The 18,395-nt window shown below is 36.5% G+C and overlaps 1 protein-coding gene across 1 annotated transcript; it reads left to right on the forward strand.

Annotated features, from left to right (window-relative positions):
• Positions 1 to 3,065: 3,065 nt before the first annotated feature.
• On the forward strand, positions 3,066 to 17,545 carry LOC148409535 (uncharacterized). Its single transcript, XM_088438599.1, has 17 exons — positions 3,066 to 3,206; positions 3,296 to 3,344; positions 4,364 to 4,402; positions 4,479 to 4,655; positions 4,841 to 4,992; positions 6,337 to 6,426; positions 6,497 to 6,563; positions 6,869 to 7,032; positions 9,328 to 9,433; positions 10,628 to 10,657; positions 10,784 to 10,960; positions 11,851 to 12,005; positions 12,146 to 12,235; positions 14,339 to 14,386; positions 14,498 to 14,588; positions 15,525 to 15,688; positions 17,084 to 17,545. The coding sequence occupies exons 2-17, from the start codon at positions 3,296 to 3,298 to the stop codon at positions 17,237 to 17,239; spliced, it is 1,755 nt and encodes a 584-aa protein (XP_088294725.1). The 5' UTR covers positions 3,066 to 3,206; the 3' UTR covers positions 17,240 to 17,545.
• The last annotated feature ends 850 nt before the right edge of the window (positions 17,546 to 18,395 follow it).

Raw genomic sequence — 18,395 nt, forward strand, 5'->3', positions numbered from 1 at the left:
GGTAAATGACAGATGGTATGTTGGGCTAAAATAAAACGATGGATAACTAGAATGACGATTAGTTCAGCTCAGTTTGAATAAAATTTGGAGACTGTCAATGAAGGAAGAGGGCTCAGGGCGCCAACAAATGATTAAAATAAAATTCCAAAAAGCTCACCTCTGTAAGGGGGCTTATGTGGTAATCAACAAGAAGACCTAGGAGTTCACAATGACTTGAATCAAACAAACCGAGCACTCAAACCAGTTTGTCCTATCCAGCTTTGTGCCAGCATACATAAACACGCTGGCACCAAAGTTTAAGTTAGTCATCGTCATTAATGATGCATCGTTAAAAGGAAGGTGGTGCACAGTGACGATTAGCCCTCATAATGTTGTGAGTACGTTTGAGGTGTTTTCTTGTCTGCCGACAATTCTTTCAGCGACCCTGCAAACATTATGATCATGTCAATTGTGGTCCTGCACGATATGTTTTTGTTAAATTTAACACAAAACATTTCACATTATTATCAAGTGTTTCTTCTTGTCCAAACAAACCAGAGTGACCTGTTGAGGAAAGCAAAGGGAGGGACATGAACAAAAAATTCTGAGACCGGATGATAATGATAATGTGATGTCTTAATGTGCTATTGTGGCAGGGTTTCAGTTATGACGGAAACCACACCTACCCTAATTGGTTTCCACATCATGACCAACAATGGATAAATCGCACGAGAACTTTCACAGGTTTTTCAGAGTTGTTCAATGTTCAATCAAAAACAGCATCTTTTCCTTAAGAACGACTCGGAATCTTGATTGATTCTTTGATAAAGTAACACCCGCAATCTCACCAACATGTCAATCTCATATAAAAAAACTGCAAATTCCATAAATTATTTGAAATAGGATATAATAGTCACTAATTCTGAATCTTTCAATCATTTATTCCACCATTTGACTGAAAATGTTGATTTTCATTATATCCCGGACAGACCTAGCTTTGGCACTTGTGATTGGTGTGAAGGTTGACATGGTGTCTACAAACGAACAGAAGTTGATATTATAAATGTCAGCTAATTATTTTTACGTTTATCAGTCCTTCTGCTACCTGGTCTATACAGACAAGTGGCAAAAAAAAAAGTCTTGTAGTTCAGTGTGCTGCTCTAAAACGGCACTTTCATTAAAAAATTAGTGAATGGATAGCTAGCTTGCTAGGTTTTTAGCTAGAGATAGCAAGCTAGCTCATACACACACAATTTTGACTCATACTTGCAAGCTATAGATATTATGGTTACTAATGGTAACACATACGTCTCTTTGACAGTGATCTTTCCCAAACTGCCCCAAGATAAGAGTGCCAAGCTTGTGGCAAAATTCAAAATTGCTTCGCGCTTTAATCCCTGGCAAAGTATAGGCATTTGGTGAATGCTGTTAATACTTATGTACAGGTAGTTTTCATTCTATTTTGATTTTTAAACACGCTTGCAAACAAGAGTAGACACCTTTGCTAGCTTTTTGGAGGAACTGCTGTTTTTTTTAGATGTTTGTTTTAATGGCTTCAATCTTTTGTATGTCACTGGTTCTCATGGTAGACTTGATGTGTTAGTTGTGACGCTGACAGGTAAACACACAGGACGTGAAGTGATGAGATGCCTCGGCGTTACATGACCGCCAAGCAAACCTGCTGAGTTGGTTCACTGACATCAATTGCAATTGCTCGACTGTGAACTGCTGACGATAATTTACCTTAGAAAATGTAAGAAGGAAGTTTCAATGCCATCATTGAGCTTCATTTTTTGTAACTACTCTTAAGATTGTGCAGTACACAGTTATTTCCAATATTTAGACCAGAAGTTGACTTTTAAAAATTAAAATAATTTTGAAAAAACAAACAAACAGACAAACAAACAATAGATGAATCAAAGAAACAAATAATGCAAACGTTTGCTGAATCAGGCCCTTTCTCAAATGATGCTTGTTAAGTTGTTGGGTCTGGGCATAATCCCGAGAGTATCATTTTGCTTCTCAGCTATCGATTTACAAAAGAACTTAAGGAGTCTTGTGTTTAAACATGGTCCAATGCACTGGAAGACTCGGGTTTAGCGGGATTTCACGGTTGTTTATGTGGGCTATTGTGGCCACTTACCGCAAAGGAAGTGGAAGATACCACTCCCCTATTGGGTCTTAAAAAGTCTTTGTTGTCTTGTTTTGAGGACCACCAAACCGTAACTGAGCAAATGAGCTGTTAATGCTTATCTAAGCTTTAGGTACATCTCCACTTTAGTGCATTTCAAGAAGCGTCACAAGAAAAAATAATTAAAAGAGGAATAACATTTATCCCAAACCATGTGTCAATTACTGTAAATAGAAAACACTGAATTTCTCATGTCTTGATACAAACTCTCTGTAGAATTGTGGTATTTCATATTTGATCCAAAATTTTCTAAAAATGCTCAAATGCGCTTTGACTCACAAAGGATTAATATCAGTCATTGTAAATCCCAAACTGTGTACGGGTATCCAAATGAGATACGTGAAGGCACTTCAGGGGGTACCTGAGAATACAAAAGTTTTTTTTTTAAAGGTATCAATAAATTGACTATTCTGTTTAATGCAGTGCCAGGAACACGTGCTTTCAAATGAAGAGCAAATTAGATGGAACATTAAGCAACTTTGTGCTAAATTGTGAGATAATGACAGATGATAAAACATCCCAAAAAATGCTTTGCACTTTTTAAGTGGGTATGGGAATGGAAAAAAAAAGATTTCATATGCGGAACATTATTTAAAAATGTTTGTTAACCACTACCCTAGGCTATGTAAAGTTATGATCACAACTGTATGAAAATCGCTAAACAAATAAAGTTTGAGTGACTGAATGAAATTAGCTTTGTCATTCTGTTGGATCTTATTTTGGCCACAAAGTGTAATTCCACGTCATCTCACTTTAAAAAGAAAACACTTTATTATGATGACAAAGCTCTGCTTGAAAGAAATATACATATTAAAACTCCTGGTCAGGTTTCATGTCACCCCTATCCAGGTTAAATGTTATCATTGTACACAGTGAACAACCCCTCCCTTCAACAGCCCTCTCACTCTATATCACAAGTTGTATTGTGATACATTTCCCATTTGGGTTTGGGTGTGTTTTAGTGGTAATGAATATACATATAAATAACCATTAGTATTATTTTTTAAATATACAGACTTGAGGCCTGATTGCCAAGGTAAGATGTTGCTCTCGTGAAATTTTAAATTTAGTTATTTCTTAATTGAATGTCATATATCTTTATCCTTTTTCTCTTTCTCTGTAAAGATGCATTTTTCCTTCATTGTGCTGTGCCTGTATTTGGTAATAAATAACGGTGAGTGAAATCCATCACCATTAGAGATGTTATGGTTAGGGTACGATTTGGGAGGAGATGTGAAGCAAGAACTGAACATTTATTAAAATATGTCCGACTGGCGAGGTGGTATCAGTGTAATAGTATCAGTGCTATTTGTGCAATTTTTACAAGTACAGGCATGAATGCAAATCTTTACTGTCAACACCAATATCAATACTACTTTCAGTATTCGTGCATCCAGAGTACTTATCAAATAGCATCCTCTACAGTATATAGCATGTAAGGTACAAGTTAGTATACGAATATATATCAACACGAGTCTATTAATTTAGATTTGTCCAGTCTACAACATTATGATCGATTGTATTTTTCAAACAAGTAACCCCCTAACCAGTTGCCATCTTTGTCTGATTTTAATTAACTTTGGAATCAAATTTCTAGTTGTTTCTCTCGGTGTATTTTCCTCAGCCACTGCAGAAAATAGATTGTGTAACATTATCAGTTTTATTTCTGGGCCTTTGCATCACTAATGAAAATGTGCATCTGGATAAAACTCCATAAAATGATGGTGTATATTGTGTCGCAAATGTAACACAGTCCAGCAAAAAGTTTCTTCATATTCCAAATAATTTGCTCTTAATTTAAAAAGAAAAATGTACTGTTCCTCTAGCAACATCAAAAGCAAACAATTAGATTTTCTACTACCTTCAGAAACCCTGTAAAAATACCCCCATTTCAGAACTATTGTAATGGAGTATAATACAGCATAATCATTTCACATGTACATTACAAATTCCAAGTATTGGAGAAGAAAACATTTTTATTTGAAATGCCTTCTATTTACAGATTAAACATGCCTGGTCTCATATTGACAGTGTGAACATTAGGTTTTTTTTGTTTGTTTTGGAATATAACGGGTACTTTAGAGTGCTGTATAGCAATGTAAACAAAGCTATTATGAATGCTATAATAGACACATTCATTTTCTGTCACGTGCTAAGTACTTATTGTATTTTTCCTTTTTTTTTTTAAATCAGTGGCTGCAAGTACAGATACATGGTGCTACACAGGCTGTGGTGAGTAAGTGGCAATTTGTAAGAGTAGTAAAAAGGGGCAAAGTCAAATGTTTTTGAATGGGTTCCCTTCAAACAGAGAACACGCCTAATAACTGGCAACACCTGGACGGCGCTTTCTGCGGGGGTCAAAGGCAGTCCCCAATCAACATAGAGAGCATCCATGTTGAAAGGGACGAAAAACTTGGCAGCTTCTCCTTTGTTAACTTCTCGTCTCAGAGGAGCTTCAAGGCCATCATAAACAATGGACATACAGGTACAAATGATGTTCCCCATTGAAAACATCTTGAATTCAAAATGGCCAATTTTTGCAGTAAATGCATTATGTATTGATTGGCTTGATTCATTGAACTTTTAAGGCTCTATCAATGCTAAAAGAAACCGAAAAAAAATGTTCCCTAAAAGGATGATCTGTGTCTTGTCTCTGTTTATCTTGAAAAGCCAAATTCTTACTGAAGGACAACCAAGTTGAACTGAGTGGAGGCGGCCTTAATGGCACATATTCCACGATCCAGCTCCATTTCCACTGGGGTGACACACAGCACCATCCCGGGTCAGAGCATACCCTTGATGGGCACAGATATCCAATGGAGGTACGCTTCGCGCATTTTCATCGTTTTACATTATAAGTTCCTTTTTATTTTGTCTATAGAGCATGTTTCTTAGTTTTCATCTGTTTAATGTTTTCATAAAATTATTTTTTTCATAAAATGCTGACACCTCAATTCCAGCCATCTGATTGCTTAATAATGCATTACAATACCTATAAACAAGCTAAACATTCTCAAACATGTACACACTCTTCAGGGTGGCTGGTCTCCGATTGTGCCTGTCAAAAGACTTTGTGCACGCCTCTTATACAGTACTTCAAACATGTTGCCAGTCAAACATTCCTCCTTGAGAGAACATGCTATGACGTATTTGACTCACATGAAAAAGTGTAATTAGGTAATTGTTTTTGCTGCTCACCATTGATTTGTTCCTGCCCTTTACACGCACGCACACACACACACACACACACACACACACACACACACACACACACACACACACACACATATACACACACACACACAAATATATATATATATATATATATATATATATATATATATATATATATATATATATATATATATATATATATAGAGAGAGAGAGAGAGAGAGAGAGAGAGAGAGAGAGAGAGAGAGAGAGAGAAGGGGTATCATGAATGAGCAATGAGAGCAAACTAAATCTTTTTCTTTTTGCTTGCTCAATGCATTTTTCTGTGCTCAAAATCTATCATCACTTGTTCATCATATTTTTCTGTGCTCAAAATCTTTACTTGCTCGCTCACGATAGAGGCCCAAATATAATTCCATAGAACGGCACCAGACTACTCTCGCTCTCTCTCGCATGCATGTGAATTAAATAACCTAACCAAGAACAAATATCCATACTGAACAGAAAGCAAATGGTCCTTAATCAACACAACAAATATCTCCAGAATGTACACACATTAAAATAGAGCAAGATAAAATACAAAACAATGTATGCAAACTCCAAATTCATGCATACATTACGCACATACATTGTATATGAATGAAAATACTGTAAATAATATGTTACAACTGTGATTAACAATGCTCTCTATATGCTCGGAGATGAACAAACTGGCACATGTTTCATGCGTTCCCAGTACTCTCATTTTTTATATATATATATATATATATATATATATATATATATATATATATATATATATATATATATATATATATATATATATATATATATATATATATATATGCATACTTAGTAAACAATATACTGTATAATGACAGTTTTCAGTGAAATGTTGTTCAGCACCTCCCTGAAACAAGTTCACGTTGAAGGAATTTAGAGCACTTGATAATTGTGAGAATTTAAAGTCAAAGGTTTTATTTATCCCTTGCAGATGCACATTGTGAGCTTAAAGAAAGGTCTGACAGTGGCAGAGGCCCTTGATGATTCAGCTGGAATCGCCGTTCTTGGCTTCTTCATCAGTGTATGTGCGAATTAGCAGAAAAGTCATCCTAACGTGCTAAACTCACTGATTGATGACTATACCCTTCTAGGCAACCGATGATGAAAACTTGTCAAGTCCTTGGAATGCCTTGACGTCTTACCTTTTGAGCAATACAGGTACTGTAATGTCTTGAATATGCAGTGGAAAAAATGTTTTTTTTTTATTAAAGAATCTTAAGATAAAATAAAATGTACTATAACTGGCATTAACTTTGCAAAGAGGTCAAACAAATGACCCTCCCATGTGGGAAATTTTGCATGTCCAAACATTAGAAACACAATAAAATGCAGCTTAGCACTTCACCATTGGGCACATTATTCGCTCATTATTATTATTATCGCTCATTTTCAAAAAGTGAACTTGGCACAGTCTGTATACCCTGGACAAATTTTTTAGATGCATTGTGTATCATTTTTTTCAGGCACAGAAGTCAATGTGACACATGCCATCTCCATCAATGACCTAATTGGAAATGTTAACCTCACTAAATACTACCGCTACATGGGCTCGCTGACCACCCCTTCCTGTAATGAAGTGGTAGCCTGGACGGTATTTCAGGAGCCCATTGTCGTGAACAAAATTCTGGTGAGTCGGAAAGAACGAAAAGTTGGTCCGGATAAGTCATGCTCAAGGGGCTTTGAAGGGGATATGTTAACGGTGCTAGCAATATTTGAATTTCGCCTCAATTCACTCCCTGGCCTTCAAGTATTGGACAAAAGCTTCACTTCTCACTAACATGATCAAGTGTTGTTCTCAAAGGCCCTTTTATAAAAAATGTGATTTTATAGAAGTGCCTCATTGTGATAAATAGCCACAGCGACTGCTAGCTTCGGCGAAATAGCTACACTAACAAGACTAAGCTAGCAATAGTGCTGCAAGCGCTGCTAGCTGACTTTATAAAAAGTATGTGTGGATATAGCACTAAATGTTTTTAATGTATAATCAATTTTGGACAAAAGGAAGTGATAAACGTACCCAAAGATAGTGATTCTTCGGAATCATCTCTGGAACCTATGTTTGCTTGTCGCTGCTTTTTTTTTGCGCTTTTTTTTTTTTTTTTGGGTAAACTTATGTCCAGTTAATGGCAAATGAGGAATAGGCATTGTTTTGTTTTCCACAGGTGGCTAATTCCAGAGAATGAATACACTTTATTGGTCACAACTACAGTCCTGTCTCTGATTGGTTGTTTTGATTTTCATAGTTAAAAAAAATGCTATAATCTCTTGGCAGACACACCTAGCACATTTTTTTCCTGAATTTTACATTTTATCAAGGTTACATTTTAGTTTTTGCAGTTTAGTGCAGTTTTCTTTTGCTGATTTTGCCAAAATCATACACATCATTCCCCGAAGCAAGGAAAAGTCAGAATTTGACTGACAACAAAATTTGGGTGTTGACAGACGCAAACTAAAAGCCAGAGGCCTTGCTGTGCTTGCCTCTACCATCTCAATGACAACTTGTTTCAACAACTGCAAACAACTTTTGACCTCTGTGGGAATTTTTATGGGCTGTTTTTCCCAGAGGCATTTAAAAAGTTGAATTACAGGTTAGTTTAATGAGAACTAGACAACTCACAAAATTTAAAGATTAAATTATGGATTTTCATCACGGAAACCCCAAAACAGGCTTTTTTAAGGGATATATCACATTTATGTATTCGAACACAAACAATATCTCCTCGAATCTGCATCACTGGTGACTTTAAACTTGTGATCAGTCTTAACTTAAAGTGACAAGATGTAATATTTAGAACATCATTCATTTTGAAAACCTACTATAAATTTCAATAAGGTGTAAATAAAAGTGTTCTATCCAACTAACACATATTTGTATATATATTCGAAAGACTTGTAATCACTAATTATATTACATGGGAAGAGACATGCAAATAAGGCAGTCATTTTTCTTTTAGTTACGGAGAGCAAAGAAGGACAAATTTAGCCAACGTAATTCAAATCTCATTTTGGATGTCAGTTTGTCCTGTGTGCCTCCGAGCGAGTTTCTGGTTTGAATATCAATCGTGAATAAAAATAGAAAATACTTTGGATTGAATGTCTGGATTTTGTAGAGATTTGGGATTGAAAGAGTTAATCACTGTGTTGCTTTGTGAATTGGTATGTCTCACTCGAAACATTGACCAGAGGAAGTTTAGAAGCAAGTTGTCTCATGAGGGTTTAAATAAAAATACAATCATGTCTATGTGTATACCGGCCTTAATCTTACGTGCAAAATTGGAGAGAACATGCAAACTCCACACATTAAGCACAAAATGAGATTTGAAGCATCATGCGTCATTCTGCAGTCAACTCAAAATTCCCCGAATATTTGCAACCTATCTGGTTTGATTCACACATTTTGAACATACAGTACAAGCGTTTGAGAATTGCTTGTATTTATCTCAATAGATTGGCTCCATGTGAGAATGCGGGTGAAAACAAAAGGATCAGATCGTTTGTTTAAAGCGATGCCAAATGTGATCTTTTTCGGCATGTGGTTGTGACGTCTCTCTCTGCATACGTGATACTCTCCTCACACGTGTATAGGGGCTCAACGGGGAGCGGGAATGTGATCTCAACCGGTTTTACGCCTTAAAATGTCTGTATTCTGTAAACAACTGAAGGCTCAATTTTATTCATTTGAAGACTATAGTGAATGGAAGAATGGCTAATTCACACATTCAAACAAGTTATTCTTTCTGAGCCAGACAGTCAAGTGAAAGTGCCCCATGGGTGTAACATCTTTTACACCTTGTTAAATTGGCTCACTGAAGTCAACACACAGTGTGTCTCACATAAGTAAATTGACACTGACAGCTGTTGCGCAATGCTGACAACAATTCAGATTGTTTTTATTCACCCCCTTCTCCCCATCCGCTTTCAGCTAAAACAGTTTCCTCTGAAGACGGGCCTTACCAATGTATATCGCCCTGTACAAGACCTCCATGGACGCCAAGTTTTTTCGTCTTCTGCTGTTCTTCAGCCTCCCAGTGAGTTGGAATCAAATGGCATTTAAATGCAGTGCTTCACAATGTATACTGAGCCAGGGAACGGATTTTCAAGTAATCGGCATGGTTTCCATCCCATTTTTAGGGGTCATTGAGCACCTAACTTTTCACATTTTTGGGATTTTTTGTGTCCCATTTAAACAAGCTAGAGAAGTAAGTTTTGGTGTGGTGCCCGCTGGCATCAGGTAGCTCTCGAGGATCACATCCTACAGACCTGTTCTGCAAATAGCTTACGAGTAAAAGAGCATTGTGATTTTCTAGGATTTTTTTTTTTCAATTATACATTTATGACATTTGCACCACATATTACACTTGATTTATGCATTTACTACAGCTGCATCTTAATTATTATGAAAAATCATTCACATGATCAGTGTCTTTGCATAAACTGGTAGCCCTTTGGATTACTCTGTATGAAAGAACACTGTTTCAAAAAGGTTGGTGATCCCTGGTCTGATTCTATAGCACGTTAGCTAACAGGGCTATAGCATATGCAGAATTTCCTACCTTCTACTACTCAGTACTTTATTAACATTCTACTATCATTACCACTCCTTGTTGTTGCTCGATTACATTTTAACTGAATTTAATTTTAGCTTACTGTTTTTACGTAACAGTTAGCTGACATTTGTTTCTAGCTTGGAAAGGTTTTAGATGGTCAAAGACAATGCCACTGTTCTCAGTTTGAAGTCGGAATGGGAGAAGCTAGTTTATGTCCTGTTTGATGTTTAAGTGTTGCTAACAAGCACATTTATTTTGAAAAAATGTGATGCTTCTTCATGAAACTATATTGATGTACTAAATATTAAAAGTAGGTAGGTAGGTAGGTAGGTAGATAGGTGGGTGGGTGGATGGATGGATGGATGGATGGATAGATAGCTAGCTAGATAGATAGCTAGTTAGCTAGATAGATAGATAGATAGATAGATAGATAGATAGATAGATAGATAGATAGATAGATAGATAGATAGATAGATAGATAGATAGATAGATAGATAGATAGATAGATAGATAGATAGATAGATAGATAGATAGATAGATAGATAGATAGATAGATAGATAGATATGGATAGTCACACTTGATGTGCTCTCAAAGAACAGAGGGTGGGATTGATTATCAATTAGTCCACGTGATCAACTTTTTTTTTTTTTTTGCACTGCTTTCTCCCTTTGTAGGTCATGCGTGGTGCTACAATGAAGACTGCGGTAAGGTTGGCATCAAAGCCGTTTCCGTTCTTACGTTACAGATGTGTGTGCCAAGTACAAAATAGTCATTAAGCCTAATTAGGAATGCTTGTCATCCTCCAATCCCGACTCCCACCTCCTGTATAGAATTCAGTCCTGCCAAATGGTACCTTCTGCCCTACTCAAATTGCAGTGGCGAGAGGCAATCGCCGGTCAACATCGTGACAACAGAAGCCGTGAAGGACGAACACCTTGACGGCTTCCTTTTGACAAAGTTTGACGACAAACATGTCATCAAGTACATCACAAATACAGGCCATACAGGTTGGAAAATGCCACACCCATTCACTTCAAAGCTATGGATATTGTTTGAAAGTATGACATGTAATTGGCCACACAGTACAGGAGGAACTACTTAAGAAAGTAGTCACTTATGAAAATGACTGAACGTTGTCTTTTTTCGGCTGCTTGTCATATTAGTCAGATATGTTAGTTTTTTTAAGGGCGAACAGGCCAGCAACCTTTATATGTATACACTAATCATTCATAAGACTAGGCACGCTCTTATTAGTTTCAGAATAATTCAAGAACATCATTTTCAAATTATGGTCCAAAAGTATGCGTTTTTCTCCTCACATTTGATAATTGAAATATTAAGACTGGTACCTCTATTTAATGCAATGCAATGTAAAATATTCTTCGATAAAAGCATACAAATATGCAAGCAAATAGAATCTCAGTGGACTTGTTTTAACAAACTCTAGATTTAATTTGCAGATGATTATGTTTTTCTTAATATCAGAAAAAAACAACATACATCCAATTATCCCAATAAATTTGAAGATAAAAGATAAGACATAAGATAAGATTCTGATAGTTTTCAAATGTTACGTTTTGTTAAAAATAAATGTATTTTTTGGGGGGAATTTGTAAATAATAACCCAATTCTAATTTATGAGTCAATAAAGGACTGACCGAATTTTTGCGTCCTCGAGTTAAAAATAAAAAATAACCCAAATGTAAGTCAACAAAGGATCAACGAATCAATATGCCTCAACATTATTGATTTTTTTTGTCCAAAAGCTAAAAAATAGGTTGTTTGTCCAATACACCTCAAATAATTCTCAACTTGAACTAGGTATTGGGTTGTTCCTTTGTTGGTGTTGTTAATCTAGCTGTTTTTATGTGTTTATCTGTGTTATTTCCCACTTCAGTCAAGTTTGTTCTGAAGGAGGACACTGTTGAGGTTTCCGGGGGCGGTCTGGGTTACATCTACTCCACTCTCCAATTCCACTTCCACTGGGGTTCCTTATCCCAGGACTCCGAAGGCTCTGAGCACACAATTGATTCCAAAAGATACCCCATGGAGGTGCTTGGAAATCTTATAAACGTTGCTGCCATTTATTGTTTTCTGAGCCATTTATCCTCTCGGAAAAACAGCTAAGATCAATGCAGCTAATAAAGCCACTATTAGGAGTGAAATTCCTCTTCATTTGACTATTTTTTTAGGTGCATGTAGTGAACAAGAGAAAGGATTTAACCCTGGAGGAGGCGGTAAAGACAGAAACTGGCTTGGCAGTGATGGGATTCTTCATTGAGGTAAAGTGAGTTTGATTATCAGGTACCCTCAACAATAATATGCAAGCAGTGGCCTCTTATTAAAAAAAATAAATACATACAACTAACCAAAGATGAAATTGGCTCTCAGTACAATGCAGGGAAGTTCTGCACAACAGCTGGCCACAAGTAACTTTAATATGAATCCATTTGAAACAACGTGTTGATCATTGGTTACTGAAAAAGTCTTCATTTTGGAGGAATCACTATGGAGCATCGCTAAACTAAGTCATCTAAATGCTTCCTCCCACACCCAAGCTCCACCTCAGTCACAAGTGCAATGCTGCAGCTACAGTCCAAATAGTGCAGATGCAATCTGTGCACATAATGCATCATTCTCATGTCACATGCATGGAGATGAGAATGCTGGTGGCTGATGGGTTGAATCTGGCACCATTAAAATATTTCAACCATCTTTTGATCAGATAAAAGAAAATGCAAGAGTCTTTCTGTGATTTTGACTGACAAGACAATGATAGTGTAGGACCAACACTGTGAATGACGCACACATTTTTTTTTTAAAGCTTCCATAACTGCTTTGTAGCCACACAAACATTTTTTTTTGATAAGGGTTTGGAAGCACGTATGCCAATGTGGAATAAATATTTTGCACTCATTCAAACATATTTTCAAGCCCATTTGAACATATTTAAATAATATATCAACCAATCAGGGCTCATCTGTTTTTCTGGGTTTGATCCAGATGTGATAAGTTGTGTAAGTGTGTAAGTTTTAGTTGCCAGAAAATGAAAAATGAATTTAGGTATTAATTGAACGTTAGAAATAATTTAGTCATCAAATTAATTAAATCTAACTAAAATGGTTTTACTGCTTAAAATCACTTTAATGTCCAATGTTTTGGCAATCAAAGAGTATACACCAAAGTGAACATTTCCAAATTCAGTCCAATTATCAGTTTTCAGTCTTTGGTGTCATTTTTCTGACAAATGTATTATTATTATAAGGTTGCAGGTGTTCAACTATTGAAAGAAAATGTGAGAGGTTGATTCATAACTGTGAGATTACGTATGAATTTGTATAAATTTCCCTTTTTCCGAGATTACATAATTTGGCTTGCTGTTATGCTGTATATCATAACTGCACATGATGTAGGTCAAATAGTTTCCCAGCTGTCTCTGTAGGCTTTTACATAAAGCATAGCTCCCATAGGGCTTTCATGGTTTAGCAGCACACACATTCATGTTGCGTTTTTGTTTAAAGGTTTGGAGTCAATAATTAGCAACAATCAGTAGATAATAGACCTATTAGAAGCAGGGTGTGGCATTTTTTTTAATCGCATTCCAAGCTTGCTCTGGCTGATCATTATTTATTTATTTATTTATTTTACACGTGTGCTGACTGTGGATAAACTGCAGGTATACACAATTACAGTATACTGTACAAAGATCTATTAATATATGTCTTTCCGCATACTGTAATGATTGTGTCTATAAGGTATAAAATGAGAGTGAATGTCTTACCTTGGCCTGTGTTTATATGTATCTATTGTGTTTTGCTTTTTTGAATGCAAGCATGATTATGTATGCATAGGTTTATATGAATGCATATGTGTATGTTTATTCTATTTACCCCCCCCCTCCCCCGCCTTTTAACTTGAGAATGAAAATGGCAAAAGGCCTCAAAATGTGTTTTTTTTTTTCCTTTAACATGTGAGCAACATTTTCAGGTGACCTAAACTCATAAAACAAAGAATTCCACAAAGAGTATTGAAAACAATTAATTCGTTTAGTCTTTGAATCCATTAATGCTAACACTGTGTGTGAAATGCCATAGATGGGCTGGAGCACAACACAGACTGACAATATATTAATACATCCAGGCTTATTTTCTTTATTCTCTGTGGGAAAACAAGTCATATGATTGGACACAGCAGAAATACTGAATAAACAGTATAATGTTTTACATCCTGATCAATAATGTTATTCTGGTGGGATTTTTTTAGTACAAAATTATTTAGTGTTCCACTCATTCCCTAATGTTTTTTCTGTTCTTTTTTTCCCGTAATTATTCATTATACTGTACAGATTAAGCGATGCCAATGTAAACACTGTGAATTTTCTATAGGCTGCAGAAACTTCCAAAAGTAGCGGTGCTGCTGAGTCTCATGAAGACGTGAGTGCAGAATAACTTTTTCCACTATATTGCATTATTACCTGCTACATAGGACTGGTTAAAATAATGTGATGTCCATTATTGAAATTAATATAAAAATTTTCACCTTAGTCACAAAGCTCCTCTGAGGACTCCTCCAATCATTCCATGACTGCCACCTGGAAAGCAGTGAGCAGCTACTTGGCAAAGATACAAAGTGTCGGTGTGTACATCCTTATTTTTTGTTTGTTTGTTTTTAGTGTGTAGCCTATGAAAAACACCACCATACTATGGCTTTGGCCCAATTTTATTTTCAATTTGTGCAATTAGCTGAAGCCTTTTGCACAATGTCCCATTTAAACTGGACTCACTGAAGCTAATATTTGAAAGTCCTTTTTTGGACTCTCCTATCTGGACCCCTTTAGGATCCATCTCATTGTCATAGAGAAGTGATTCTCAGTGTGGGATATATCCCACGAGCAGTATGAGGTGGAAAATTAACTTTCAATTCCATCACGTTTGCAAATGTGAAAAAAATCCTCTAAATTTGACACGTCAGACTTGTGCGGTTAACAAGGCCGTGGCATATTTAAAAAAAAATCGCACAGAGTATGTAAAACGAAGCTGTAAAATCACACTCCAAGTCTTGATTAAAATATGTCTGATAAAAGTCCCTGGTGGCTGGAACGTCACCGTGGATTATTGCCACCAGCTAGCTTAAAAGCTAGCATTTTTAACAGATTTGGTCACTAGCCACTGTTTACCAAAAACCTGTGGTGGCTACGATATGTCCCAAAATGTTGTTGCCACCAGATAGCTTAAAAACTACCATTTTTAGTCACTCGTCACTGCTTACTAAAAGCCCATGGTGGCGACGATATGTCCCAAAGAGTCGTTGCTGGTCTTTCGGCCAGATGGCCAGAGACGCTAGCCACCAGCTAGCTTGCCGGGTAGCCTTTTTGTGTGTGTTTTTTTGCTTTAGTCACTAGCCACTGTTTGGAAAAAGCTTGGTGGCTGGAATATGCCCCAATGGGTCTTTGCCTGCCTTTCTGTGAGACAAGATGCCATAGCCACCAGCTAGCGTGCAAGATGGTCATTTTGTTTTGACAGTGTTAGTCACTCGCCACTACTAATGATAATGACTTTTGCTGGAATACAGGTTCACAGGTGGAAGTCACAGAGGAGCTGTCCCTTGCTGAGCTGCTCGGCGATGTGGACCTCACTTCTTATTACCGCTACAATGGCTCATTAACCACACCCTTGTGCAACGAAGCAGTGGTCTGGACTGTCTTTAAAGATTCCATAAAGGTGGACCAGAGCCTGGTAAGATTGTCATGAAGAGTGAAAATTCCTTGTGTGCATGTTGATGTGACTGGCAGCTATTATTGATAATTATCAGATTAAAATCATGAAATGTTATCATGCCTTAAAACACGTGTAACTCCCTCGTGGGCACAATTAGCGCAAGTGGTTTTCTCTGATGGGTTTAATAAAGCTTGTCTTCACTACATCGTGAAACTGCAGAAAAAATAATTCAATTTAAATGATGTACAAAACTAATCACAGACAACATATGACATAACAAAATAACGTGGTGAAAATAAAGTAGCCTGCACAGAAAAAATACATCGTTGGCTTCTGCCGCTTGTGAGGGAATTAAAGTGTCCTTTTTGTGTCCTTTTGCCTACTTCATAATCCGTACGTTCCGCTTGTTGATGATGATTTCTCCTTGCCGTGTCGACTGGCCAAACCATTAATTTAAACAATAAAATTTGCACTATTACGCCTGGATTTACAACACGTGTCTTTATGCCACCTACATGTGCAGTATTATCGTGTTCCTCCATAGCCAAATAAAAAGGCTCTTACAGGAAGTTATCAAATTAAAATTTTGTCTTTTTCAAAAATTGCCTGGCAAGAGGGAATATCTAAATTAATCTTGGCTTTACCACGTCAGGTCTGACAAGTAAATCGAGTCCCCTCCAATCTGTTTAAAGCTTTAAAATAATTATAAAATATGTACGGCATAGGGTATTTGTCAACTCTAATCTACTCCTATTGCCAATGACTTATGTTCAGTAGCACGTCAGCCTGATACTGATCAGCCATGTATGTGACTGAGGTGCATGTATAGGTGAAGAGAAAACATCTCTTGTATGCTCGGCTGATCAGTAATTTGATAACATGTTCCAGAACATAAACGAGTTGTTTTTTCTGGTTAGCAAAGGACTTCCTTGTAATCCGCCTTCAATTTTTCCAACTGAAAGAAACTTTCCATTTTCTTCAGAATTTTACAACAGTAGAAGAAGTCATGGTTTAGTTTGAACATTTTCAACATGCTGTCATAAAAAGAAAAAAAAATCTCCAATGTAACTATTTCATTAGAAAACGTACAGTTAATCCAAAAAGTAGGAAGGAGCCATGTTTTTGTCTCCTGGTACTTATCAAATGTCATTGATGTCTAAAATGAATAATTGGGGCCCCAGTAGCAACCCCTGGGGGACACCACAAGTAATAGAATGATGAGTAGTCATTGGCAATCATCACAAATTGCCTCTGCATATCCAAATAATTCTAAAACCAATCCCATACAATACTGATTGCATCTATACTAGGTTTATGAATGATCCAATTGCTTCAATCCCAAAAATTACAGGTTTTAAGAAAACAGAGCAATCTTTGCATTGACAATCTCTGTTTGTCATCCCCGACTCATAGTTGACGATGTTCCCGAACCGGACCGGCTTTGGTGATGTCTTCCGGCCCACGCAGGATCTCAACGGCAGAAAAATTTACACCACGGCTGGAGGCAGTGCCCTTGCACCTGCTGTATTCTTTCTGCTGCTAGTTCAATTCTCTGGCATTCTCATGTGATTGCAAACACCAGTAAATTTCATCATCTATCCTGCACTTTTTCTGATTATAGCGTATTTGTGAGGTTTTTTTGTGATTTGGCAGTCCATTTCTTACCTCTGCTGGCATTCCATAAATCTAGTTGTGTCAGTATATAGAGTAAATTATTTTGACTGTTTGTGCACTTTATCAGTCGACCGTAACAAAACCTCCGATCTGTAATTTCTTATTAATTATCCATGTGTATGTATGCTTGTGGATCAGAATTCACAAAATAAAATGCATTGACTGAAACAAATTACAGTACATACTGATAATAGCAGGATACAGCTGTGTTGAATTTTTTCCTGTTCTACTTTTTTCAGTTTGTAATTTCTTCGCCGCTTTCTGTCCGCTGAAAATTGCATCACAGTTAATCAGGGCTCTTAATGGCTCTTAATGGTTGATAACATAATTGGGTTATGTTTAGACTATCCAACGTGGTCCAAAAAATTCAAAGGTAATCCTTTAAAACTGGAGTCAATTTAGCCTTACTGAATGTGATCAAAATTATGCTGAAAAACAGTTCGTAGAAATTTGAGCAGTGTTTTTCAGCAAATCTTTGCCGCCTGAGCTGTACCTGAAAAATAACTGTGAAAAATAGCACGTGATTTACTCTTGGTTAAAATCCTTTAACGCATTAAAGTTTATTACACTGAGGATTTGATCACCTCATTAAAAACTGGGTCAGTGGACATGAAAGGTAAAAGCAATTGTTCATTTCCTGTTGAATTGTATCATTAACTTTACAACTGAACGACTGAGCAATTGGATTTACAGAATATTCCCTGAAGAAGGAAATAAATCATAAAATAAGATGCAGACTGGTTGAAACCAACCTATTTGTTCCAATCATTTTTATAGGCATAAGAATATTCTTCACTACTTGATTGACTCATTGAAAGAGACTAACAAAGAAGCTGAAGGGACACAATGCAGTAAAGGAAGAATATTAACCCGGTGTAAATGGTAAAGTGCCATAAACAAGCCTGACCTGAATGCTGCTGAATGAGATCTTCTGAGACACTAATTGCATTATGATTCATAAACAAAACCAGCATACACAGTACAATAATGTAACAAATGATGTCAATGTAGAATTTCACATACACAATATAGTATATTCAAATCCTTTTTG

Source organism: Hippichthys cyanospilos, chromosome 17, assembly GCF_059441005.1.
Source record: "Hippichthys cyanospilos isolate Australia breed blue-spotted pipefish chromosome 17, RoL_Hcya_1.0, whole genome shotgun sequence".
Classification (NCBI taxonomy): Eukaryota; Metazoa; Chordata; class Actinopteri; order Syngnathiformes; family Syngnathidae; genus Hippichthys; species Hippichthys cyanospilos.